Source organism: Phodopus roborovskii, unplaced genomic scaffold, assembly GCF_943737965.1.
Source record: "Phodopus roborovskii unplaced genomic scaffold, PHOROB, whole genome shotgun sequence".
Taxonomy (NCBI): domain Eukaryota; kingdom Metazoa; phylum Chordata; class Mammalia; order Rodentia; family Cricetidae; genus Phodopus; species Phodopus roborovskii.
The window spans coordinates 5,555,805-5,581,150 of record NW_026126546.1 but is presented as its reverse complement, the minus strand read 5'-3'; the positions used below and the strand labels follow the sequence as shown (position 1 = coordinate 5,581,150).

The 25,346-nt window shown below is 50.1% G+C and overlaps 2 protein-coding genes across 3 annotated transcripts in view; one reads left to right on the top strand and one right to left on the bottom strand.

The window, feature by feature from the left end:
- The window catches only part of Evc (EvC ciliary complex subunit 1), a 34,462-nt gene extending 22,269 nt beyond the window's left edge, over positions 1-12,193 (bottom strand). Inside the window, exons 1-4 of one of the 2 annotated variants that reach the window (XM_051200255.1) lie at positions 11,902-12,193; positions 8,406-8,531; positions 3,114-3,197; positions 1,004-1,242 (exon numbers count right to left, since the gene is read on the bottom strand). In XM_051200255.1, the coding sequence (XP_051056212.1) occupies positions 1,004-1,242; positions 3,114-3,197; positions 8,406-8,531; positions 11,902-12,060 (608 nt within the window). In that variant the 5' untranslated portion in view covers positions 12,061-12,193. The remainder of the gene's footprint in view (positions 1-1,003; positions 1,243-3,113; positions 3,198-8,405; positions 8,532-11,901) is intronic. The other variant, XM_051200256.1, reaches the window with a different exon arrangement.
- Positions 12,194-13,748: 1,555 nt separating this feature from the next.
- Evc2 (EvC ciliary complex subunit 2) overlaps positions 13,749-25,346 on the top strand; it is an 81,977-nt gene continuing 70,379 nt past the window's right edge. Inside the window, exons 1-4 of the mRNA XM_051200259.1 lie at positions 13,749-13,960; positions 20,557-20,625; positions 22,361-22,547; positions 24,616-24,725. Of these exons, the coding sequence (XP_051056216.1) occupies positions 13,781-13,960; positions 20,557-20,625; positions 22,361-22,547; positions 24,616-24,725 (546 nt within the window). The 5' untranslated portion in view covers positions 13,749-13,780. The remainder of the gene's footprint in view (positions 13,961-20,556; positions 20,626-22,360; positions 22,548-24,615; positions 24,726-25,346) is intronic.

Sequence of the window (25,346 nt, the reverse complement as noted above, 5' to 3'; positions counted from 1 at the left end):
CCAGGGACATCTCCCTTGGCAACAGGCTCCAAGTCCCTCCTTCATGGGCCAGGGCTGCCCCCTGTTGTGGTGGTTTGTATGAGAATCGCTCTCATAGGCTCACAAGAGAATTTGGACCCCAGCTGGTGGAACTGTTTGTGAAGGATTAGAAGGCGTGGCCTTGTTGGGGGAGGTGTGACGCCAGGTGCACACTTTGAGTTTTCAAAAGCCCACATCACTCTGAGTTACTTCTCTCTCTGCCTCCTACCTGCAGATAAAGGATGCAGACCTCTTGTTCCAGTTGCCATATCTGCCCGGCATGATCCCAACCATAGTGGTCATGGACTTTAACCCTCTGGAACTGTAAGCTCCAATGAACTCTCTCTTCTCTAAGATGCCCTGATCATGTATCACTGAATAATAATAGAAAAGCAACAGCAGCATGCAGAGAATCCTGGAACTTCAGGGCACAGAGACCTGAGGACAGCTGCCAGAGGACCACACAGTGGTCAGAGGACCACACAGTGAGGCTGGTGACAAAGCACCAGAACTTCAGAGATAAGGTGGCTTATCACCCAAACATGGCTTATCACTCACTGTGCTATGAACTTGGGCAAGTTACTCATCCTCTCTGTGTCTTTTTACAAAGTATGGGAAATATTGCCTGATATTTATGGGTCACCAAACCTGATCCAGTACCCTTTGCCATGCCACAGAGCTACAGCAATGAGCAACAGGGATCAGGCCCTCAAGTTCCTTGGACAATTTTTGCAGGAGCTTTGCCCAAACTCCCAGGCTGTTGGCTGCACTATAATTCTCCCTTGCCACCCTTCTCCAGGGCTCAGGCTTGACTCTGTAACCCCAATATTGAGCCACGCCTTGTGGCCAACGGTAAAAGTACCTGGCCCCCAGCTCTGACACTATGCTTCTGTGTGTCCATGGCTGAGTCATTAGACTTTTTCTGGACCTGTTTCCTCATTTGCAACACCCACTGCAGCTTCAGTGTCCCGCGATTGCTCCTTACCTCTCACAGGCCAGAACCTCGGGGAAGCTGCCCACCCTGAGGAAGGCACAGTGAAGGAGCCTGTCGTCACTGTAGGCTGAGTGCATGCTGGAGCAGGAGCTGCTGTCCTCCTTGCCAGCCTGGCTCAGGCTGCCCAAGCTGCTGGCCGCTGAGGCCTCTGCTGGCTGGTGGGGCAGGATGGCTGTAGCCTGGGTCAGGTTTTCATGCAGCGATGGGTGTGAGGATCCATCAGCCAGAGGCTGGGAACAGAAGGAGACCACTGGAGTTGAGTATGCACAGACCAAGCTTCTGCCCCCAGGGCCAAGGTCAAAGCCACACCTGAGGGACTGAATCATGACTCATCTGTTCCCACACTTGTTTCCATGAGGCCAGCCCTCTGTAGCAGACTCCTACTCTAGAGCCACTAGAATCTGTCCCTCCATACTCAGTGCTCCCATCCCTCTAGCCCATGATGACTGCTGGATGCCCTTCCTCCTTTGCGTCTTCTATGGCTGGCTCAGCTCCAGGAGCCCCTTTGACTATGTGTGCTAAGCACCTGCCCCGATGAAGGCCATTCTTGTCACAAGCCGTGATGGCTCCCGCTGTCCTCTCATAGCCCTGTGCCACCTAACTAAGCCCACTGTGACACTGTGACAATTGGAAGTGCTCAGCTCTCCATCGAGCCCTGTCACCTGCTGCCGAGCTTACAGAGACTGAGCTGGCCCCTGCACCAGACCTCCTCATGTCCTGCTTCTGGGCCTTTCTACATTGAACTGTCCTGTTGGGATCTGCCTTTGCTGAGGCTTGTCTTCCTCGAGGTCTGCTGGGTTCCTGAGGTCCCTGGCCATTTCTCTGTGGCTGGCTGCCTGACCATGGGGGCATGGGGGCCGGGGAACCTATAGCAACTCAGCAGCACCTTGGGCTGCTCAGCTGACCGCAGCCATATTGGCATACATGTGCCTTCTATCTACCTGACAGACAACAAGGAGCTGAGTAAGCTTTTCACAATGTGCTGGGGAACAGGCCAGTCAGCCATGATTGCAACTGGCCTAGCAGAGGTTTAGAATCCTCCTAATCCTGTGTGTGTGTGTGTGTCCATGCACACATGCGTGAGAGAGAGAGAAACAAAGAGAGAGAGAGAGAGAGAGAGAGAGAGAGAGAGAGGGAGGGAGAGGGAGAGACTCTCTTTACTTCTCTTCCCAGTGTGACCACGTTGACTATATCTCCTTTCTCTGTTTTTTACCACTGTTGTCTCTTTAACTGGCTTCTTGAGAATGGGTAAGCTCAGTTGTTGGCCTACTAGGGCCCAGGCTCTGACCCTAACAACTCCAGCAGCACAACCAGATGCTGCTCATTATAAGGCTTCCGCAGGGAGAGTCTGGGAACACCCTCTGGTGCAGGAAGTTGCTGACTGAGCAAACCATGGTTCTGAGCCCTGCCACACTGTCTTGCCTGAAACCCAAACAGTTGGTGAGGCAGAAACCCAAACCCCCCTCATCCCCCATTTCACAGCACAGCAAGAAAGAGCCATGCAGGAAAGGCTGAGTCAGGAGTCAGAATGGCACCCGAGACTCAGAGCATATCTTCCTGGGTGTCAGTTTGCTGGTCCTTTCCCAATCACTCTTGGCCAGGACCCTGTCCACGGGACACCTCATGGGTTCAGCTCTTCTCACCGTTATGGCTGCTTTCTACATAGAGACTCCAGTCAATGGTCCCTGCTCCACATGGCCTTGAACAGTCCATTCACCTTCTGGGAATGCCACAAAGTAGAAATGCCAACTATGTGACAATCCCTCAGCCCTGTATAAGTGTCTATGAAGTAATAAGTGTAGCATCTGGCACTAGCTCTGAGCCATATGGATAGAGATAGAAGTTGGGGCCTGAGGCTCCCAGAGGGAGGATAGCATCCGGCTGTCTGGTAGCTGTCATACTTGCAGATCAAGCAGCTGTAATTCCTGACCTTTTTGTGGTCCCCGTGTGCCCACACAGAATGGGTCAGCTTTCATGTTATGATCTATCACACACCAAAGTTTCAGATAGGGTAGAAACCCACATCTGATCCCTGCTCTCCCAGGGAACACAGCACCTTTAGAGTAAACGTCATTGCTAAGATGGAACTTGGAATGCTCACCCGGAACTTCTGGTTGATGGGATAGACAACCCTGGCTTTCAGCGCAAAGGCCGTGATGTTGCCGCTCAAGGATGGCTCACACTCCTGCAAAGAGAAGAGAGTGAGTTTTTGCCACTTTAAGGACAGATGGTCACGAGTCTCCAAAATGTCACATTCCACCTGCAACAGTGGCCACAGGGAAGAAGCAAGACAGGCTGGTTTGGATCCTTGCAAGAAGGATGGATGGGTAGGTGGGTGGACTGGTAAATGGTGGATGCAAGAATTAAGAGAAGAACTGAGGAATGGATGGGTATATGGATGGCTGAATATAATGAAGGATCTACCAGTGGGCAGGCAGAAAATAGGTGAATGAACGGATGGGTGGGTTGACGGAGAACGGATGAATGAAGGTGTGTATGTACATAATGTATGAATTACTGATGAAGAGAGACATGAATATATGTATGTATATATGTGTCATAGTTATTTTTCTTTTACCTCAATGAATGCCATGACCAAAGCAACTTGGAGAGGAAAGGGTCAATTTCACCTCAAATATTACAGCCCATCATTGAGAGAAGTCAGGAAAAGAACTGATGCAGAGGCCACAAAGGATCACTACGTACTGCCTTGCTTTACAAGGCTTGCTCATTCTGCTGCTTTCTCATACACCCCAGGGCCCTGCCAGGATTATTACCACCTGCAATGGGCTTGCCCTCCCACATCAATTACCAATAAAGAAAATGCCCCACAGGCTTGCTCACTGGCCAGTCTGGTAGGGGCATTTTCTCAATGGAGGTTCTAGCTTGTGTCAGGCTAATATAAAACTAGCCAGCATAGTATTTATAGGTAGGTAGGTAAGTGGATGGAGCACAGACTTATGTATAAATATGTGGAGTATGGATGGATGACTAGATGGAATAATTTAATGAATGGATGAATGAGAAGATTTGTAGATGGGTGGATTCATGAAGAGATGAATGAATGAATGAATGGGTGAGTGGGTAAATGGATGTGTGGATGGATGGGCAGATGGACAGACTGATAGATGGGTGGCTGTATATATGTATGTATGTATGTATGCATGCATATATGTGTGGTGGGTGGGTAGATGAACAAATAGATGGATACATAGAAAATGCTTGGACAGACAGACACTGTCATTTAATTCTGATTCTTCAGTTTTGACATAATCAGGCTTTTAATAACTTGAGACAGATTAACAAGCGAGAAGGGCTATGGCCCACTTTCAATGGGAAAAACAACCCCACAAAGTATCCCAGCTTTGAGGAATTAGACCTCACATTTCACAGTGCAGCAGGGTCTCTGTAGCTGACAATTCCTATATTTCAACGCAACTGGATGTGTCTGAACTTTCCCAACTCACAAAGGTGATGACGTGACAGTACCCACACCACATGTTACATGTATATCACACACCATTCCACTGAAGAAGAACATTATATGTGCTCATTAAAATGTTTAAGTGTGGCACTGTAGGGCAAAACACACAGGCAATATTCATACGGGGTTTTGGAATAGAACCTTAAACAACAAGGAATGGCTGGATCAGCCTCAGTCTGTCCATATTACCAACAGATGGAGGGTATAATATTCAAGGATAGCAGGCATGAAGCTTCCAGCTGACTTCCTGGGACTGAGAAGACACTAGAGACTGGACAGCATTAGTGCTGGTGTTCACCAGCCATTCCGAGCCTGGTGGGCATCGGCTCCCTGAGAAGCCACCTCTGATGCAGTGGGAGGGGCCTAAACATTGCCCACTCTGTTCCCTAGCATGCTCCTCACTTCTTCTGAGTGTTTTGCTACGTTGTGCAGGCTGGCCTTGAACTTATGATCCACCTCAGCCTCCAAGCAGTTGGGATAATAGAGCACGCCAGGTCTGGTGGTCCTCTGCAGTTTCAAGCTTCTTGTTACACGAAGGAGGGAAAGGAGGTGGGAGGAAAGGAGAGGAAAGGGGCAAAATGAGAGGAAGGCATGGTTTCTCTACCCAGCAGAAGGCAAACACACAGTACTGAAGCATGAAAGACAATGAAAGGGACACATACGCCTTTCAGGAGCAGGCGAAATTGGGGTGCCTGGGGAGGCAGGCATGATTGCAAAGCCTGGAGTGGGACTGAATAGCCCTGGCTGTGTGAAGCTCTACTTACAAGGATGCCAGTGTGGCCGCCTGTATCCTGCAAGGGTTGACGGAGGCCTGCCCTGCTTTGGCTGAGAGATAGAGGACACGGGAGCCCTTGGTGTGTGGAGGCAAGGGCAGGCAGCTCCTGCCACCTGGGCAGGATCCTGAGACCTCAGCTTTTCATAGCTCTCCTCACTTGGGTCTAGATGCTCCCAATCTGATGGTTCCCCTCAGGAGATACAGTGATCCAGGAAATGGGTTGCTGTGCGAAGTTACAAGGTAGAACTTCAGCCATAAACAAGGCAGTCGTTCAGAAGATTGGTGAAGATCATTGTAGGGAGAGGAAAGAAAGCTGTCTCCCCTCATTCCTAAGGTGTGCTTTTTGGTCCTGCATGGTCTCCTCCATGGGCCACATCCCTCCTCTTCATTAGCAAAGTCAAAAGCAGAAGATGTAGGCTATGGGGCAGCAGGCCTCTGAAACCTGGAAATTTCTGTGTGTTTTAACCAACAGGAGCTATTCATTAAACAGAGATCATCTAAGTAGCAGCAGGACGAGGCTGAGGTTCTCTGTGCACAGAAAGACTCACCAGGCAGAAACATGGCAGCACAGGCAGATATTTAACTCAGCTCTGGACAATCATTAGCCTGGTAATGGGCACCTGCCAGGCACTGAGGGAGGTAGCAGGCTAAACCTCACTAGGCTGAAGAGAAATGAGGTAATCTCCCACCACTGCAGCACTGATGGAGTGCCTTCTGAGGCAGGGGTGCTGGCACCATCCTGGGGACCCTGTGGGGGACCTCGGTGACACTCCCATAGTGAGGCACTGAGGCTCAGACAGGTTATGTTTCCTGCCCAATCCCACACAGCAAATGTACATCGGATCGGAGCTGGGATTGGTCTACACTGGGCCCCAAGGCTAGTGCCGTTTGCATGGGATCCAAAGCCACCTTACATGTGAGTGAGGGTTTTGTTTGTTTTTTAAAACAGTTTTATTGCTCTGAAAGATATTAATTGTATAATATGTATTCTACCGTCTTCAGTGTTTCCTCAATGTCTGAAGTATCACATAGGCAATTTCAGAATGGCTCCTTGCAGCAGAGAAGCCCTGTGCTCTATGATTTCCCACCTGCCTCTTCCATGGCAATCACTCAGCTACTTCCTGTCCACATAAACTTCCCATGCATGGGATCCTACTTGGCTGTGCATGACTGGGTTCCATCACTTTGGGTAACAATGGCCAGGCTTACAGTGCATATCAATACCTCGCTCCTTTTCACAACAAATAGCATTCAGCACAGACAGATCCCTCTTCTCCGTTTATGCTTAGTTTGAGTCTTGGTTTTTCAATATGTAACACAGGTCAGGCTCAAATTCATAATCCTCCTGCCTCAGCCTCAGAGATTATAGGCAGAGCCCATGGTGCCTGGCTGACAGACAACGTTCTGTCCATGCATTTCTTGGGTTGATGGTCATTTATGTTGTTTCCGATCTGGCTGTTGTGGACCGAGCTGGACATCTGTGTACAAGCATTTGTGTGGACATAATTTTCCTGTCTGTGAGTGGAATTTTAATGGTATGTAGGGAGGCACAGAGACACAAACACATGCAGAGATACAGAGAAGCAGAGACATGAGGGCAAGGCTTAGAGATACAGCCTTGTGGAGGAGAGTGCAGCTCCTGGGTCCACAAGCCCTTCAACATCCTGGAATCCCAGCAGGCTTCTCTGTTCACCTCCACAGCCTCCCTGAAACCCCGAGGCTCAGGCTCTGCAGGCTAGGCCCTCCCCCAGGAAAGTAGTGTGGTCACTGGAATCTTTGGGAGCTAGGGGCAGCTTGGGACAACCAGCTGCTACTCTACTTTGTGAACCGAACACGTATGTATGTATGTATGTATGTATGTATGTATGTATGTATGTATATATGTATGTACGTACGTATGCACACGCACGCACACGCGCACACACACACACACACACACACACACAAACACACAAACACACTGGGTTGTGAGCCTAGCCTTTAATGGCTGAGCCATTTCTCCAGCCCAAAACATAGGGTTTTTTGAGACAGGTTTTCTCTGTATTGTTTTGGAGCCTGTCCTGGAACTAGCTCTGTAGACTAGGCTGGCTTTGAACTCACAGAGATCTGCCTGCCTCTGCCTCCCGAGTGCTGGGATTAAAGGCGTGTGCCACCGTTGCCAGACTGCTACTCTGCTTTGTTCCTAGCCTTTGGAGAGGTTTGTGTCCAACCCAAGCACTCCGCCCGGCCAGTGGGGGATCCCAAACAGGGAGGAGCCTGAGGGGCAAGGACAGGTAGAGTCGGGGAGGGCAGCATCACTTGCTCTGCTGGGAGCCAGACAGACCTAGGAACACATCTGAACTTGGCCACTCCCCAGTTTTAGGACTCAGAAAGGACCTGTCTTTGATCCTCAGTTTCCTCATCAGAGTATGAGAACAAAATGGAAAGAGAGAATTAGGAGGACACAAATCCACTAGACCAACGACTCTGACTCTGTCTCGACTTAAAGTATGAAGTATTTCCTGGGGCACAAGGGAATGCCAAGTGATGACCCTGTGTCTCTACTCACCCTAGCCATGCTCTGTGGGCCAACTGAAGCTGGACAGAGAAGACCCTGGAGAATTAATGCTCTAGGATTGGTGCCATGTTCCAAGCTTTCCCTTGGCTGCCTATTTACTTAGAGCAATAAAGTTTAGTGAGAGAATAGAACCGGGACTCGATTGATAGCAGCTGGACCCTGTTAACACTCAGTTCACCAGCCAAACGCTCAGAAAGTGCTGAGTGGCTATCAGTGCTGTGCTCATATTGACTGCCCCACTGGCTGGGACAAAGGAACCGGGTGTGGCTATGCAAATGTTGGTAGCAGGGTGTTGTGGGAACTGAGATACACTAAACTCCAGTCACCCCATGGTCATGAAAACCCTACCAGGGTAGCTTCTTGAATAAGTGTTACCATAGATGATCATTAGAGGGATTTTAATTAAGAGGGAGGGTCCCATACCTCTGTCAAAAACGCATCCACTGCCTTTTACTATTCATACATGACAATCCTGGGGAAATAAGTCAGACAGTGTCTTGGAGCTTGACACCTTGGCTTCCTGGAAGACAGTCCCACACCTAGCATGTGTCCACGAAGCACACAGACCCAGACTAACCTCAGGAGCATCCTCATCCCGGGAGGTTGTCATTTCTCTCTGGCGCCTCCTGACCCGGGAGCCAGTATCTGGCAGGCTCTGTGCAGTGGGCTCTGAACTCCTGAGCAGACGATGAGTGTCATCTTTCTGAAATCCCAAAGGGATGGAGAGAAGCCAGATGCTGAAGTCAGTTAGCCTTGTCCCTCTTCCTGAACTTTAGCCACCAAATCCCCACCCCAAAGTCACCTCGGCTCACCATGTGCCCTTCCTTCACCCATCAGGCATCCTTTACATCCCCTAAGTTGCATGTCTCAGTTGTCCCCAAGTGGAGTCTTGTCCCAGGAGTGGGCACACTGGGAGAAAAGCTTGCATTGCTTGCACTGTTTCTCAGTTTCTGTTCTACGTTCATTTCTGTAGCTGTGATGAGATTCTTGACAGAAGCAACTGCCCCTACATGCATTCATTTCTCTCTGCTCTTAATTGTCAAATGGCTAGCTGCCTCAGGTTCCGGCCTTGACTCCTGCACAGTGTGGGACTGGCCTGGAGTTGTAAGCTAAAATGAGCCTCTTTCTCCTTAAGTTGCTTGCTGTTAGGTTTATCTCATCACAGCAACAGGCATGAAACCAGAAACTGCAGTCCCCAAGGGGCCATCCCTTTGCAGGAGATGTGCAAGTAGTATTTTCCCTCAGTTCTCAGTGATTTTTTAAAAAAAATCTGGGTGATTTTTTTAAAATAATGATCTTGGTTACCTTCAACAGAGGGGTGATTTCTACTATGGACACAACAGTCCGTAGACGTGCAATTTGCAACTCCATCAATTGGCAGATGTCAACATTGATATTCACGTGGTTCATAGCTCTTCATGGACGTGTGAGCAGTGGAAGGCACCCACATGATTATCTGGGTGGATGTGGGCACAGAGAAGCCCACTTTACCCTTCCTACTCTCCTTGTCAAGTCACTTCCCTGTTGTAGCTGTGTGCCCAACTTCATCCAGTTTTGCTTCCTGTATGGGGGGGGGAGGTTGTGGTCCTGAAGTCCTGCCTAGAATTCTGAGGTACTGTAGGGCCATAGTGTACCCAACAGAGGCGAACATGGTTGAGAGAGGACCTGTCTCCGGTTGGAATTCTGAGTCTCTTTGCGGTGAGTCCACAGACAGGATTGACAATATGTAGCCAGTGAGGCTTTTAAACAAACACAGGCCACTCTTGAAGGTGGACTGATAGGAACAAAGGCTCAAGGGGATCCAGGCAGTGTCCTCCAGGCAAAGGGTTAGTGCTCACCGGTTCAGGGCAGGCATGAGGACACAGGTGAATTCCCGGAACCATGTCAAAAAGACAGGGATGCGGATGTACACTTTCATCCCCAGTGCAGGGAGGGAGGACACAGGTGGCCAGCCAGCCTAGCCTACTTGCTAAGTCCTAGGCCAGTAAGAGACCCTAGCACCAAAACACAAGGTGAATAGTGGCTTAGGAATGACACCAAGGTTGACCCCTGGCCTTGACATAAGCACACACATGTGCAAAGACACCTGCATAATACATGTACCTGAGCACACAGTAACATTTACACAAACCACACAGGGACTAGCATGATGGTTCAGTGAGTAAAGGCAGTTGCCACCAAGGTTAATAACCTAAGGACAGTCTTCTGAGCCCACATGGTAGAAGAGGAGAACGGATTTGGGCAAACTGTCCTCTGATCTCTACAGGCATGCTGTGGCATGTGTACATGCTCAAGAATATTACCCTCCTCCACACACAGAAAATAATTGTATTTATGCACTGGTGATCCGTTTATGCACTAAGTTAGACAGGGCTATGATTCAGCATCCACTGGGTACCTAGCGTTGTTCCAGATCCCGGAGAGCAGCCTCTTAGACAAAGTTTATTTGAAAAGAAACTTAAATGGTCTTGGGAGAAAGCATCTGCAAAGGGCTTGTTGCAGACACAGGTATGGCAATGTCAAGATGTCCAGAAGTTCATGTGTCTGGAGCAGGGATAGGTCTCTGGGAAGAAAGGACAGACAATATAGCCCGAAGTTTCAGATGCTTTTTCCCCCCTGATTATTGCTGACTATTTGAGGAGGGACTACCCAGTTAGACTCACTAAAGTCCTTGGGAGAAAACCCACCCACCCCACAGAGGCAGAAGCAGCTTTCTACTTCCATACTTAGATGTAGCCAGGAGGCCAAAGGTCAAAAGAGATCTGAGGACAAACTCTAACAAGAAGGCCAAACCCCAAAACAAAAGGAATGTCTTTGAGAGGGGGGAGTTGGGGTGGTGGGGGGTGGGTGGGTGAGGAAACAAAACCCAGGCAACAGAAGATTACAATGTCTTCAGGAAGTGGAGAGGCATTCTACTCACAAACAGGCAGTTTAGGATAAGAACAGAGGACTTGGGGACAAGAAAAGAACTCTCCAAAATGAAAATATAAAACACTGATTCACAAGACTAAAGCTGAGCAAAGCCCCCCAGCTTCATATGTGTTAACACACATGTATATGTGTGTAACACCCCCCCCCATATCCATCTAACAGTTCAGGACTGCTCACAATCATAGCTGACTAGCACAGAGGGTTATAGGAAAAGAGACTTGACAATGGAGAGAAAGATGATAAGCAGGGGCAGAAATCAATCCAGACATTGATTTCCTTGAAAGAAGTGAGGGACTGAGAAAAATAATCCTTAACCAAAAATGTTTCTAGATGGAGAGAGCCAAATGCCTGGCACAACAGAGGAGATCTGGAAGAAGTCAAAGCTACTAGAGCCCAGAGTGCCCAATGGGTCTCAGTATTGCTAATAAGATGCCTATTCCTCTGTGCCAGGGGTCTCCCCAAAAATCCCACATCATTGAAATAGTTGTCAGGCAGTGTGCCTTAGCCATTCCTGGACATTAGATCATACACTTGCTGCATTGCCAGGCTGCTTAATCCCTTTCCCTGCTTTTCACCTCACAAAAATTCAAAGCTGTTTGGAGAGTTCAGAGCCTGAGAGGGCCCAGTTCAGTGCCTGGAACGGACAGCTCTCTAGAAATGCTAGCCTGATTCTACTCGACCACAGCACCCATCATGTGGGGTTATGACCAAATGAGAACTGGAATTGTGTCTTTCCTGCTTACCCATGTGGCATTCAAGGCTCAGTGTGACCCCTGGCAGAATGTCCTCAGTATATTCCCAGAGGAGGTCCCACAGCTCCACCGCAAGGTAGAGGGATTGGGCATCCGGGTGCGAACACTACCCACCCCTCCCCCATACCGAGCTGGGAGCATCTGCTGGGATTATGCCCAAACTTCTAACTGCACCCGAGGGCACTGAGGCTCAGGACTTGGGAGAGACAGTCTTTCTGAGGACTCCAGGCAAGTGCCTTTAGGTCACTCATTCCATGCCCTTTCTCAGCAAGCTCTGACCCTGGTTTTTCTGGAGCAGTAGGCTGAGCGCAATCGCACTCAGAAGATGCAAAACTGGGATTCAGACCCTACTAGAGGAGGAGGGCGCTCGATCCTCTCCTTGGTACCCACCTGGAGCCGCGCACGCAGGCGGCTGGCGCGGCAGCCTAGCCACAGGCCGAGGCCCAGACCTAGTGCGGCGCCCAGTAGCACCGCGGGGACCAGCAGCGTGGGCGCCGCCTGCAGCGCTTCCCGGCCCAGCTGCAGTCGTGCATCGCTTGTGCAGGCCATGGGGGCTCGGGCGGGTGACCCACCGCATCCCGCCGACCGCCAGCTTTGTGCCTCCGCGCCCTTCCCTGCAGCGCCCAAGCCGGGGGAGGAGCCTGGACCCGCGGCCCCAAACTTTCAGCCATTCCGGGCCATCCCTACCGCACATTGAGCATGCGCAGCTGAGGAGCGCCTTCCAGCTAGAGGACCCAAATGCAGGAGGAAGGGAGCATCCCTCCTCTGATTCCTCGGAGCAGCAACTACTCTGTGGTCACAGAGCACCTAGGCTGCCCCAAACCCTGGCCGGGCAACCACATTAAGCCCAGCAGCAGTTCCTGGGTTGCTGTTGGCCTGTGCCGACCAACTCCCACGCTGTTCCTTGGGACAAGCAGCTACTGCCTCCACACCTGATTGCTTGACTATTCCTTTTAATTCCTTATTTCCCGGAGAAAGATTCTTCTCTAGGAGGATGTGTGGAGTCAGTGTCACATTCGGGTCTCTCTAGAACCCAGATGTCTCTTCATTTTGTCATTCACGGCTCCAGGTGGGCAGGATGGGAGCCAATACTTGGGCCTCTTCAAGGACAGAAATGGACAGGGGAGGTGACTTATCCAAGGTCTGACAGCTCAGAACAAGTTGTTAGTGCCTGTCTGCTCACACCTATAGCTTTAGGTCACACACCTGCTAAGAAACCTTCCTGTTTCCTTGGGGTATCCCTGGGAACGTCCTCCAGGCAATAACCTCATGCTGCAACTCTATGTTTATATGGATGCTCAGGCCTGAGCTTTAAAAACGTAGGAGGCCATGCAGCAGCTATGATCCATGGACCACTCAAACTATATAGTAGGCAGAGGCAAACTGGCTTAAAAAAAAAAAAATAGATGCATTAAAAGCGAATGCTGCTTGTGTTTTGCCCTCTAAAACACTGCTCCCAGCATGCCTGGCAGTTCTCAAGGGTGCAGTACTCGGTGTGAGAGGCATGGCTAGGACACTCTCAAACCTGCAAATTCGTGGCCTTGTCCAGGTCGGGTCAAGAAAGGGGCGTGCGTGTCACTGGATTTGTGGAGAAGCTGGTGCAGGGCTTCCTGGCAGCTGCCCAGCAGTGGGGAAGGCAGGTCACCAGAAAGCCAGAAGACCCACTACTCTCCCAGCTCCTCCCTCTCAGGATACAGCAAAGCTCTATGTCTAGGGGCTTTCACCCCTAGCTTTCTCATTGGCCAAGTGATAGCTTCAGTGTTGAAGGGGAGGCTGGGTAGGTCCAGGGAGATTCCCCCAAGATTCGGAAAATGAGTGCTCCCTGAGACTTAGTTGGATCCCACTGGAGGCGAGGGCCACCCTTTCTTCTTTGCTCCCATCTCTGTTCCTCTGCCCCCTGCGCTGTCTGTCTTGTGGCCTTGGCTTTCTAATGCCTCTCAGGTTTCTAAAGCCGCTGCAGTGTTCGGAAGAGACGGGGAATTCAATGAGCCATCTCTGGGAATTAATGCAGAGACTGAGCTGAGATCTAGAGAGCCAGTGGGCATTGGTGGGGACCCTTGTCACCCTCAGGGAGGGAGAGTTGCGGGTGAACTGGGGGTGGGACGCTAAGGCGCTGCACGGCTCCCTCCCACGCGACTTCAAACTCCAGATGCCAGTGTTCCAGAAAACTTTCCAGGCGGCTCACACTGAGCATGCTCCGTGGCGGGGCGGGCCCGGGGTCCGGAAGCTCGGGGCTCCGCGGGGCCTGTGTGGGGTCTGCGGCCACCAGATGGGGGCGACCGGTCCCACGGGCGCTCGGGGACGAGCCACGTGGGTGCTGGCTGGGGGCGTCCTGGCTTCGGCCCTGGTGCTGGGCGCGGTTCCCCGTGCTTTCTCACCCACTTTCCCGGCACTGGGCCCAGGGTCTCCGTACAGGCCGAGCCCCGCTGGACCCCATCCAAGCTCGCAGGTAAGAAGGCAGGCGCCTGCGTCTGTCTACATCCATTGGGAGAGTCCTGCCCTGTGGGGCACAAGATCAGGTGGAAGGAGAGGCTGGACCCCTGACTGGTGCTGCCTCTAGGTGCATTCTGCATGTACCATGGAACTGAAACTTCCAGACCGGTGGAGCCTCAGGCTCTTAGATAGGGGTTCAAATCCAGATCTGCATCCCAGCAGTTAGGTATCTGAGGGCAAATCACATCAAATGTCTCCCTTTCTCAGGCTACTAGGATCCAGATCATCAGAAGTCACCCCGCATCAGATTAGTTCGTGTATATAGGGGTGCCAGTGTGCTAAGAAAGCTGGCAAGATGGGCTGGGTTTTTACCTGCTTTAGCTTCTGGATAGAGAAGACCACTGGCCCTGTTCGTGGTTTCCAGAATTGGAAAAGCACAGAGTCCTCACTGCCCCATAAGCCCCTCTCCCCAAGCTGGTCCCAAACTGTCCTGCTTTCTGCTCAGAACCACCCCCCCCCCACCCAAATCCGGCCCTTTGCCTCAGCCTATCACCTCTGACTCTTGGCCACTTTTCCCTTGGGTCTCTACCTATTGCCCTATCTTCTGCTGGTCAGCTTTACTTGTCAACCTGACACAACCCAAAATGATCTGGGAAGGCTGTTTTAATGAGGGACTGGTTAGATTAAGCTGGTCTCTGGACATGACCTGTGTTAGAGGTGGAGGGTTATCTTGATAAGGGAAGACCTAGCCCACTGTAGGAAGTGCCATTCCCTGGGGAGGGGGACTTGACCTCAGTAAGATTAGAGAAAGCAAGCTGCATGCTCAGCCTGCATGCATTTATTGCCCTCTGCTCTTGACTGTGGCTGTGATGTGACCAGTTGCTTCAAGCTCTTGGTTTCGAGGCGAGAATAACTTCAACTCAGAATCGCAAGCAGGAACAGACCCCCTTTCCCTGTAAGCTGCTTTTTGTCAGGGTATCTATCATATTCCCTGAAGATCCCTGAGGGATCATCTGCATCTGCGCTCACCATCTCCCTGCCTCCCCAACCACAGCCCAGAGAGCAAATCTAGCTTCGGTCCCCAGGAGGGTCCTGGCCAGTGGTGTGGCCCATTGGCACCGACTCTAGCATCACCTGCCCCACTCTCCCTTCTAGACCCAAGGATTCTCACAAGGCCACTCTTGCTGCAGAGGCTACGGCTTTAAGGGCTATTCTGTTCCCTTTCTGTCACTTGCAGTCTTCGGTTGTCTCTGTATAGGCTGTGGATTGGGCTTTAGGCCCAGTGACTGACATTTTCATTAAGTCCTTTCCCTTACTCCTCCTGGGGGATGTGAGATTCAAGTGGCTTATTTGCAGAGGACAAAATCAAGGCCCGTGAAAGCTGCCGAGACCCTGGCCTGTGCCTTCACTGTGGCCCCCACATCCAGAGCCCAGGTCTTTGCACATCTTGCCCGGGAAGCAGAATGTTCTGGTAGACACTTGACTCTGTCAGGATCAGGTGTGGAGTCGGGAGGAGGGTGACTATTTCAGAGCCAGGGCACTTCACTGTCACAGGTCACTCTGTCCTTGTTGGAGCCTGGAAGGAGCACCTGTCCAGGAGGCCTTGGTGCTCCAAGTGATTGGGTTGCCTGGGGACTGTCTGGAGAGTCAGCACTTTTTCACCATTCTGGGCCATTGCAGACAGTCCTTCTGTGAGCTGAGCCCTGGCTGTTCCTGCCTTGGCCTCTTATCTCTGTGAGGCCTGGGTCTGCACACAGCCCTCAGGGCTGTAAGGTCACTCACTCCCTGACACCCTACTCAGGGTGAGTCTCAGATGCTCCCTCTGTGGTTGTCACAGCCATCACTGGTGCCCCTCTCTGCTTCCTCCTCTCAATATGCACATCTAAGAGCTGTGTTCTGTACAGGGGTTGCAGAGATACATTCCCGATTGCCTGACGATTAAGCACTTTGGAGGGGATGGGGGGGCCTGTGAGGGCTGCTAGAGGAGGAGAGACACTCAGATGGAGAGGCCATGGAGTGAAGACGTTTGGGAGGATAAGTAGAAAGGGCCTTATGGGAAGAGTCCTGGTGGGTGGGGACCTAGGTGGGGAGGGCTCTCTTTGACTTGTCTTTGGCTCAATAGCACCTACACATCCTAGGTCACACCTTTACTTCCTGGTGTGTGTTTCTTGGCTGTCTCCTGGGTGGAAGTTATCTACTGGGCAGGTGCCGTCTTTCATCCCTTCACTGGATGCTCACTAAGGTTAGGTTGCCAATGGTTCTTAAGAGTGGGCTCCAGGAACCCTGGGTTACTGGGTCTTTCCAGGGTCCACAGAGTCAGGGCTATTTTTATGGTGTTCCCGAAGCAGCTTTTCCGTTCCGTTCTGAGAAGTGACATGACATGGGACATTGGGGAAGAATTCACATAGAGGCAGATCTGAGGATTCATGTGCATCTATTAATTCAGACACAGGTGACTTGGCAAAAGTTTAAAACTTTTAATTTGAAAAAGCTAGTGATTTTCATAAAATCTCGTAGTTATGTGGCTATAGGATTCTTATTCCTATTTTAAACATGGATACTTGACTATTCTGCTCTCTTTTAAATACAGTCTTTCTGTAGTGCAGGATAAGTACAGTAAATACTGACAAACAGAATCCATTCAAACCCAGTTCTTCAGTCCTTTCTAACTGTGTGTAAAGAATCACGAAGCCAACACGTTTGGGAGTCACTGTTCCCTTGCAATCCCTGTCTGGTTCCCTAGGGTTTGGGGATGAAACAAGCCAGTTCCTTTTTTAAAGTTAAGTGTGTTTTAGAAGGAGGCCTACTTCTCATATTCATGGTATTACTTGAATATGAAACGATGATTCGGATTGGCTGGAATGATAAACTGGATGTACTGGGTGTGTCTGGGGGGGAGGAGAGAGAAGAGAAAGGGAGAAGAAATGGTAGGAGAAAGAATGAGGCAGAGAGGGGAGAGGGAGGGAGAGATCCAGTAGCAGCCAGACATCATCTGTTAGTCTTTTCTGTGTCTTTGTTGTTACCCTGTATCTTTGTTGTCTTACACGATATCTATGTTCTTATTACACTGTATCTTTGTTGTTTGGTACACTGTATCTTTCATTCTTGTTACACTATCTTTTTTTAATTGTATCTTGATTGTTATCGCATTGTATCTTTGTATTGTTATACTTTATGTTGTGTTACACTTTATCGTTGTTGATACACTATGGCTTTGTTATTGCTACACTGTATCTTTGTTGTTGCACTGAATCTTAGAGTTACTATTGATGTGGTAAAAACACCTTGGCCAAAAGCAACTTTGGGAAGAAAGGGTTTATTTGGCTTATGCTTCCACATCATAATTGTAAGGATTCAGGCATTATGCTGGCCTGCCCCTGTCACCTGGCAGAATGCACTCAGGCAGCCCATGAGTTCTAGTCTGCAGGCAGGTGTAAAGGACCCTTTAAAAGCCAGACCTCTGCCCATGTAAGCTCTCTTTTGTTCTCTCTCTCTCTCCAGCTTTCAGTTGGCCACCAGCTACCCCCCTCTTCTCTCCCCCTCTCTCCTCTTCTGTTCCCAGTGCCTCTGTCTCTTCCCTTCCCCCTCACTCCCCTCTCTAAATAAACTCCTCATTCAAGCTCTGTCTGCCTGGCGTGTTATTCCCTCCGCCTCGCCGCCTCGGTCACCCTCACCTGCTATGGAACCTGCTATGCTCTCCCACGTGCTCCCTGACCTTGGGACCCCACTCACTTGGGACCCTCACTCGGGACCACCCCTCCCCCTTCTCTAGCGTTTATTCTTATAACTGTAACTAAAGAACAACAATAATCCCTCACAGAAAGAAGTCAGGGCAGGAATTCAAGCAGGGCAGGGACCTGGAGGCAGGTGCTGCTGCAGAGTCTATAGAGGGATGCTGCTTACTGGCTTGCTCATCATGGCTTGCTCTGCTTGCTTTTGTTGTCCCCAGGTTATAGTGAATTCAAGTTCAGCCTGGGCTACATAAGCCCCTGTCTCAATTTTTTTTTTTCCTATTCTGTCCTGTCATTCTTTACTCCTCTCCCCACCTGTGCTGGTTAGTTTTAACTATCAACTTGCCAACTCTTTGAGTCACCTGAGGAGGGAGTGAGTCTCAGTTGAGGAATTAACTACATCAGGGTGGCCCTAAGGGCATCTGAGGGGGATTGTCTTAGTTAACATGGGAAGACCCATGAATACGAATATAAGCAGCACTGTTCTGTGGGCTGGCCACTAAGCTGTGTAAGAGTGAAGAGAGTAAGCTGAGTGGCGGCAGCTGCAGCAGCAGCAGCAGCAGCTGCAGCAGGAGGGAGGCCACACTACAGCTGCACTTTGGCTCCGGATTATTTCTAAAGGTCTATGTATTGAAGGCCCGCTCCCAGATCTGTGGCACCATTGGCAGGGGAGGTGAACTGTTCAAAGCTTCCAGACCTCAGCCTATATCCTCAGAAGGGATCTGTTTGCTGTCTTCTTTCTTTCAGTTCCATACCATAATAAGCTAAGCTGTTCCACGTCACCACACACCGCTATCATGCTATGTCACCCAATGCAACAGGTCCTGAAACATCTAGAACTCTGAGCCAAAATGAACCTCTCCCCTTTATAAGACACTTAGCTCATATTTTGTACCAGTAATGGGAATATAGTAACACATCAATGACCAACATGCTTACACATTGGTGGCCATGCCTAACTATTCCATGATTATCCTTTTGAGACTGACAACAATCTACCTTTGTCTTTGTGCAGCACAGCTCAGAATTATCCGTTCATCTTTCTGACCAGCAGTAACTCTGGTCAACTGGGTCGGGGGCCACAAGCATACTCACTTTTCTATGCTCCTAACTGTGATGTACTGTGGCTACTGCTTGGGGCCCTGTTTTTACTTTCCTGAAGTGATGTATTGTAACCTAGAGTTCATTGTAAGCCAGATTTGTCAGGGTGTTTATTGCAGCAACAGAAAAGAAACTAGGAAATCCCGTCTATATAGTGTAGGTTCCAAGTAGTGTATTGTATATGCAGGGTACAAAATATGTATAAGTAATATAATATAAACAATGCTGTTGATAAAATGTGATGGAAATGGCTTTATGATGTTTATGTTACTGTAGTTAACAGAACAAAAGAAAGTCCTAAATCAAGGCAGTTTTCAAATACATTACTGGGAACATCTGACTGGCAGGTTATAGCAAAGAGGGGGACTCTTGTGCTATCTGATGACCTTCTTAGGTTTTGGGTTTCGAAAGCTTGAGGTCTGCTAAGTTAGAACATTCCAGAGGGTTTTACCTGAGAATGCTAGGTCAGATAGAGGTGGGAGATTAAATGGCTGCTAAAGGGAGTAATGGTGGCTCCAGAGCATTTGGTTCTGAACCTGCACTATTCCAACTCTCCACAACCATGGACCTGCAGATAGATCAGTCAGAGGCTAGTTTTTTTTTCCCTGCTGGGAACTTCAGTGCCACGACACTGGAGAGTGAATGCATGGGCGGGGGGGGGGGGGGGAGGCTGTCCCAATGAAGTCCTAGACAGAAAGGAACAAGTAATGTGAACTGGAGGAAAGACCATCCATATTCAGAAGTGGCAAAGAATTGTGTTGCTTTTGATGGTGCTACTCAAGTAATCCCGGAGAAGACTCCATCCCAGTATTCCCTCCACTTCATCTCTGAGCTCATTGCAGCCCAGTTGGTACCCATTACTCAGTCCAAAGGCAACCTGAAGCTTTCATGGATTCATTGTAGCATCTTACACTGGCTCCTTCTTGATAAGTCACCTAGACCCAGGCATTCTGTTACAGTAGCAATCTGGCAACTACCAGAACCAGACCCTGCCTTGGGTGCACCTAGGTCTGGTATATTCCCTTCTTCTCTAGTGCATAGCAAGCAACCAATGAGCAGTGTGTGTGTGTGTGTGTGTGTGTGTGTGTGTGTGTGTGTGTGTGTGTGGCACAGATCAGGATCACTACCAGGCACAAAGGACCTATAAAGTTTGAGGCGAGGTCCTGATTACCCTGGTCTAGGAGCCCTGGGTTCATGGAAGAGAGGGTCAATGTGAAGTCTGCTTGGATCATCACTTGGTGTATGTGGTACCCAGCCTGGCACACTGAAGGGATCCATCCAGCATTGCTGTACATCATCATTATTACCACCAACATCACCAGCACCACCACTTGGTGGGAAGACTGGAACTTTCTAGGGCCCAGTGGAGTACATGGGTTCAACTGGACTCAGCCAGGACCAGATTTCTCCCCTAATTTCTCCTTAGCAAGCTTCCAGTAAGTTTTGAGATGGTCAGTTTTTAGAGAGGGACTTGAGGCTTGGAGAGGCTGGGCGACCTGTCTAAGGATACACAGTGAATGGATGTCTGGTTTTATCTCCCAGGCTGATAACTGGCTGGATCTGCCCAGACTGGGAATGAGCTGTGATTCATGTGCCACCTCTTTCCTCAGAGGCTTGGATTCATGACCCTTCGGCGCTTTTTAAATGAAATATTCAAGTTCCTGAAAACCGGGATCAGCAGAAATGTTCCCCCTGGCATCCTTTAGAGAGTTTCCATCTGACATTTACATCAGACACTTGGTTTTTCTCATGTTCTAATGAGTTTTGTGTTTTATTGTAGTACAGAGATACTTCGAGAGAAGCCCAAGGTCCCTCAGAGAATGGAGTGATATTTCAGAAATGCTCACTGGTAAGTTTCCAGGGGAGAAAATAACTGGAGTTTTCCCAAATCTCTGAAGTCATCATGTATTTAGGAACTATCAAAGAGTGTGCCTGTGTGTTCACTCTGAGACCCGGGCAATGAAGAGAACAAGAAACCTGAGCTCATGTGGATGTGCTAGGTTTGCTGGGGTTATTTCATTATGTCATTGTTAGGAAAAACCTAGTAGTCCTTTAGAGAAGGGTTAGAAGTGTGGTATGTTTATCCCACATCTACAGTGACATGGTACTTGATGTTTTTTAAAAAATGTGTATGGGCCAGCAAGATGGTAAGGATACTCAATGCCCAGTCTGACAACCTAAGTTTGACATCTGGGACCCTCAAGGTGGAAGGAGAGAACCAACTCCTGCGAGTTGCCCTCTGATGTCCATATGCACACTGAGAAATGAGTGCGCTCCTCCCCTTAATTTAAAAAAATGTGAAAAAAGTTTTTAATTTGTCGAATGCTCTATAGCTATTTGACCTTCTCAACGGCCTGGGGTGGTGGCCATTATCACCCGTGTGATGGGCTCCCAGCATCACCTTTAGCTCCAGTGGCTGCTGGAAGGGCTCACAGGACCCAGAAGGATGGTGCTCACATTTACAGGTGATTACTGTGGAAGGTGGAGAGAGGGGGAAGCAAGGTGAACGTGGCGGAGGCGGGGAGGGAGCAAGTCAGAGGAGCAGGAGCGAGCTCCCGGGTGTGTGGACATCTCACCCAGCAGAGTGCGTAGAGAGAGCCAGCTCTCTGGCATCTGGGCAGGGACATCCTGCACTGACATCTGGTCCAGCTGTGGCATCAGTGTTACCCTCAGGGCTCTCATCTAGGTGTGGAGCACTTGAGACTGTCAGCTTTATAAGGAGAGACTTTTTTTTTCCTCTTCACAACTCTATTTCGGTCTGCAGCTGGTTAGTTCTATTGCTCTGGCCTGTTAGTGTGTCACAGCTGGGGCTGTGCCAGGAAAGGCCTGGTCAACTCATGGTGGCCAGAAAGTGAACAAAGGAAGAAGAGAAAGACACGCTGGTCCTGAAATCCCCCCTTCCAGGCCTTGTCGCCTAGTGATGTAAAACTGCAAAACTTCCCATCAGGCTGTATAGCTTAAAGTTTACAGTGCTCCCCACTCCTCCTCCTCCTTGGTGTGCGTGCGTGCGTGCGTGCGTGCGTGCGTGCGTGTGTGTGTGTGTGTGTGTGTGTGTGTGTGTGTGTGTAGGTGTTTGCACATAGAGGCTGAGCGGATATCAGAGGCCATCATTAATCATTCCCCACACTCGTCTGTTGATAGAGCCTCATCACTTGAACCAGACTCATCAGGGCAGCTAGCTGGCTAACTAGTTTGCTCCAGGCATCTGGTCTCTTCTTGGTATCTTACATGGGTTCTAAGGATTTACATTTGCACATCTAGCGTTTGACCCACTGAGGAGCCATCTTCCCGGTCCAGGTGATACTACTGTCAAACAATGCTATGAACTGGGCCAGATTCAAACATGGCATGTCACTTATGGTGAGGCAGAATTGGGGTGGAGAAGACCAGCCAGGAAGAGGGGATCTGCTGGAAGGCAAATGTCCCTCAGAGATCTGACTGTCCCTAAGCCACGGCTTCACAAGTGAGGGTCAGCCCCTCCCCTCAACTCTCATATGAGGAGCCTCTGGAGCCTCAGGCTTGTGGGTGACCATGGGAAGCCTGGCCGACAGGCTTTGCCCTCACTCCCTTTCCTCCTGTCCTAGGTGTCTGGGCAGAGCGAATCCCAGGCCATGCACGTGCAGCTGTCAGTGAACAACACCAGGACTCCCTTGTCAGCCAACCTTTCGGACCTGCTTGTGCTAGACGAGATCACTAGCCTCACTGTGAAGGAGTCCCCTGGAAATAAGACTCGGGACGGAATCCAGACTTTCAGAAAGAGCTTTCTGCAAGGTAACCACAGACGTTGCAGGCCACTGTGGGACATGTGTTAGAATGCCTTCCCGTGTTCACTTAGGGAGGGCCACAGCGGAGCTTGCTTACCGTGGCAAGCCGGGAGCCCCCAGGAACCTCCAGTGTCTGCCATTAAAACCCTGGGTTTTCTGCTTGCTTTAGACAGAGGTGGGGTTGGTTAAGAAGTGCCACATGTTTTTAAAATACAGTCCCAGTTTTATTTTCGTCAGCTTCAGTTGGATACAATGGTAGATCTGTGAATTATAGCGAACCAATGACATATGTAGTTTAATGAATTAATGACATATGTAGTTTATAGTGAATCAACGACACGTAGGTAGCATATAGTGACCCCCTGACCCTGTTGACCAGAGTTACTGCTGGTCAGGAAGATGGACGGATATTTTTGAGTTGTGCTTCACAAAGACAAAGGTGGATTGTTGTCAGTCTCAGAAGGACCATTATGAAATGTTTAGGCATGGCCACCAATGTGTAAGCATGTTGTTCATGTGTTACTAAGCATGTTGGTGCCTCAGAGCACAGCTACAGCGGGATGAGTGAGGTCATGTGACATGGTCCTTGGTCTGATCAGGGCCTGGTTTTGCCGGTTCCCTTTCAACGCCCTTCCCAGCTGTTCCCAGCCGTGGGCCCGGCTCCCTTTTCTTTCTAGTATCTTTCATGGCTCTCACTCCTGTTGGATCATGCCTGTCTCAACCCCGTTCCTTGGCTGGTGCTGAGAGGCCCCTCTGTCATACTCAGAACATACACATCCCTGAGGAGTGGTCTCAGTCTTGCCTTTTCAGGAATTCTAACCTGATTCCCAACTCTGAGCCCTCCTCCTCCCTCCAAGTGCCCATGGGGCCATCTCCTGAATATCTCTGCTCATGCCATGCTTCACTCTAGGTACTCACTAAATTCTGCCCCCCCCCCACAAGGTACACTCTCCTTGCCTGTACCAAGCATGCCACTGGGTGAGGTCAAGGCCATAGTGATGTGAGAGGGTACCAACACCGCCCAGCACAGGCCTGTGGGAAGTGCCCTGGGTTGGAGCTATTTTACCCTGCTTACATCAGGCCTTCGCTCCATCCAAGAGGCGGAGTTTTCTGAGGACATAATCCAAGTAACCTGTTCCTGACCCTACCACACCGGCCCACAACGGTGGCTCTCAAGTTAAGAGACAGGCTACCCCTCACCCAATGAATGATTCTAAAAATCAAATGGCCAATCATATGCTGCTTTCCTGCCTCTCTGACCCATGACCCTATCATCATCATCATCGTTTGCCACCTCCCATTGAAAACAAATGTGTAAGATGGAGGCCTGAGACCTGAGTGGTTTTTATTTACCACCTGGCTAATCCTATCTATCCCCACAGTGCAGTGTCTGGGCTCTCTGTAGATGAGAATGGCTTCTTTATGTTAAACCTCAGCATCCTCTTGTGGGTGTGTGCAAGGATGATCAGGGTGTGGGGACTGTGGTCTTGGGAGGTGGCTGTGAACGCCTTCCCCTTCTCACCCCTTTTGTCCTTGTAAGACAGCAAAGGGGGTACGCTGATTTTTCTAGACAAACTGGTTCCCAGGCTGCATCTTCCCTGCTTTCTACACAGCGTTCTTACTGGCTCTAGGTGTAGTGTCTCAGCTCTGTCTCATCCACCTGCTGGACTGGACTCCTGCAGGAGCTGAGGGTCCTGTTTTCTGTGGGTGGAGTTCCTGTGAGGACCCAGACTAGTGTGCTACAGAGGGATGAAGGGGCCAAGAGACCAGCCCTGTTTCCAGCAGGGTGTGCCTGCTTCTGGCAAGGAGACTTAGAGCAAATTCTAATGTATTCTCCCCACTGGACCACTCCCAGAATCCCCTGGAGTGAATGAAACACACTCCCAGAATCCCCTGGGGTGAATGAAACCCAGATGTTTTTTTGCTGTGGGCCTGTATTGGTGCACAGCTGTGGTAGGTAGAAGGTTGCAGGGGCCAGGGATGTGGCTAGGCCAGGGACAGGGGCTACTTAGGGGCGTGGCTTAGTGTGAGGAGGCCTGCCCCCTTCTTGACCTATGCTTGTTCTCTCCGAGCAGTGGGAGAGTGTTACTCTGTCAGCTACATGGCCTCGCTGGACCCCACAGCTCTTGGGATAGGAGAGAGCCTGGACCTTCCAGCCTTGCTCGTCTTTCAGAGCTCCTCACAGGTAACCAACCCTGTCACTTTCACTTGGGACCTGTCACTGCCCTGGATGGGTGCTTGGGAATAATGACCCCAAGGGCACAGGTGCCATCCTTCCTCCTGCCCTCCCTCCCTCCTCCCTCCCTCCCTCCTTCCCCCTTCTACCCTCCCTCCTCCCTCCTTCCCCCTCCCTTCTTCTCTCCCTTCCCCTATTTTCTTTCTTTTTTCTCCCTCCCTTCCTCCCTCCCTGCCTCCCCCTCCTTCCCCCTCCCTTCTTCTCTCCCTTCCCCTATTTTCTTTCTTTTTTCTCCCTCCCTCCCTCCCTCCCTCCCTTCTTTCTTCTTTGCTTCCTCCCTTCCCTGGGAGATGTCACCTACTGACAAGGACAGCTTCCCTCTTGAAAGCCTCCTCTCCCTCCCTTCTCTGCCATGTTCCATGTTAGTCTTATTCCCCAGTCACCTTTAAGTTCAACAAGGCTCCCATTTCACAGATGAGACAGCTGCGTCACATGGAATGAATGAACACCTTGCCTAAGTTTAGCCAGGCAAGTTCATCACAGAGAGCTGTGTCCCTTCCTAGCCCTCAGGACATGGGGTTTGGGTTTCCAACAGTCTCCATCCCCACTGTTTCCTGAAGAGGGTTTAGG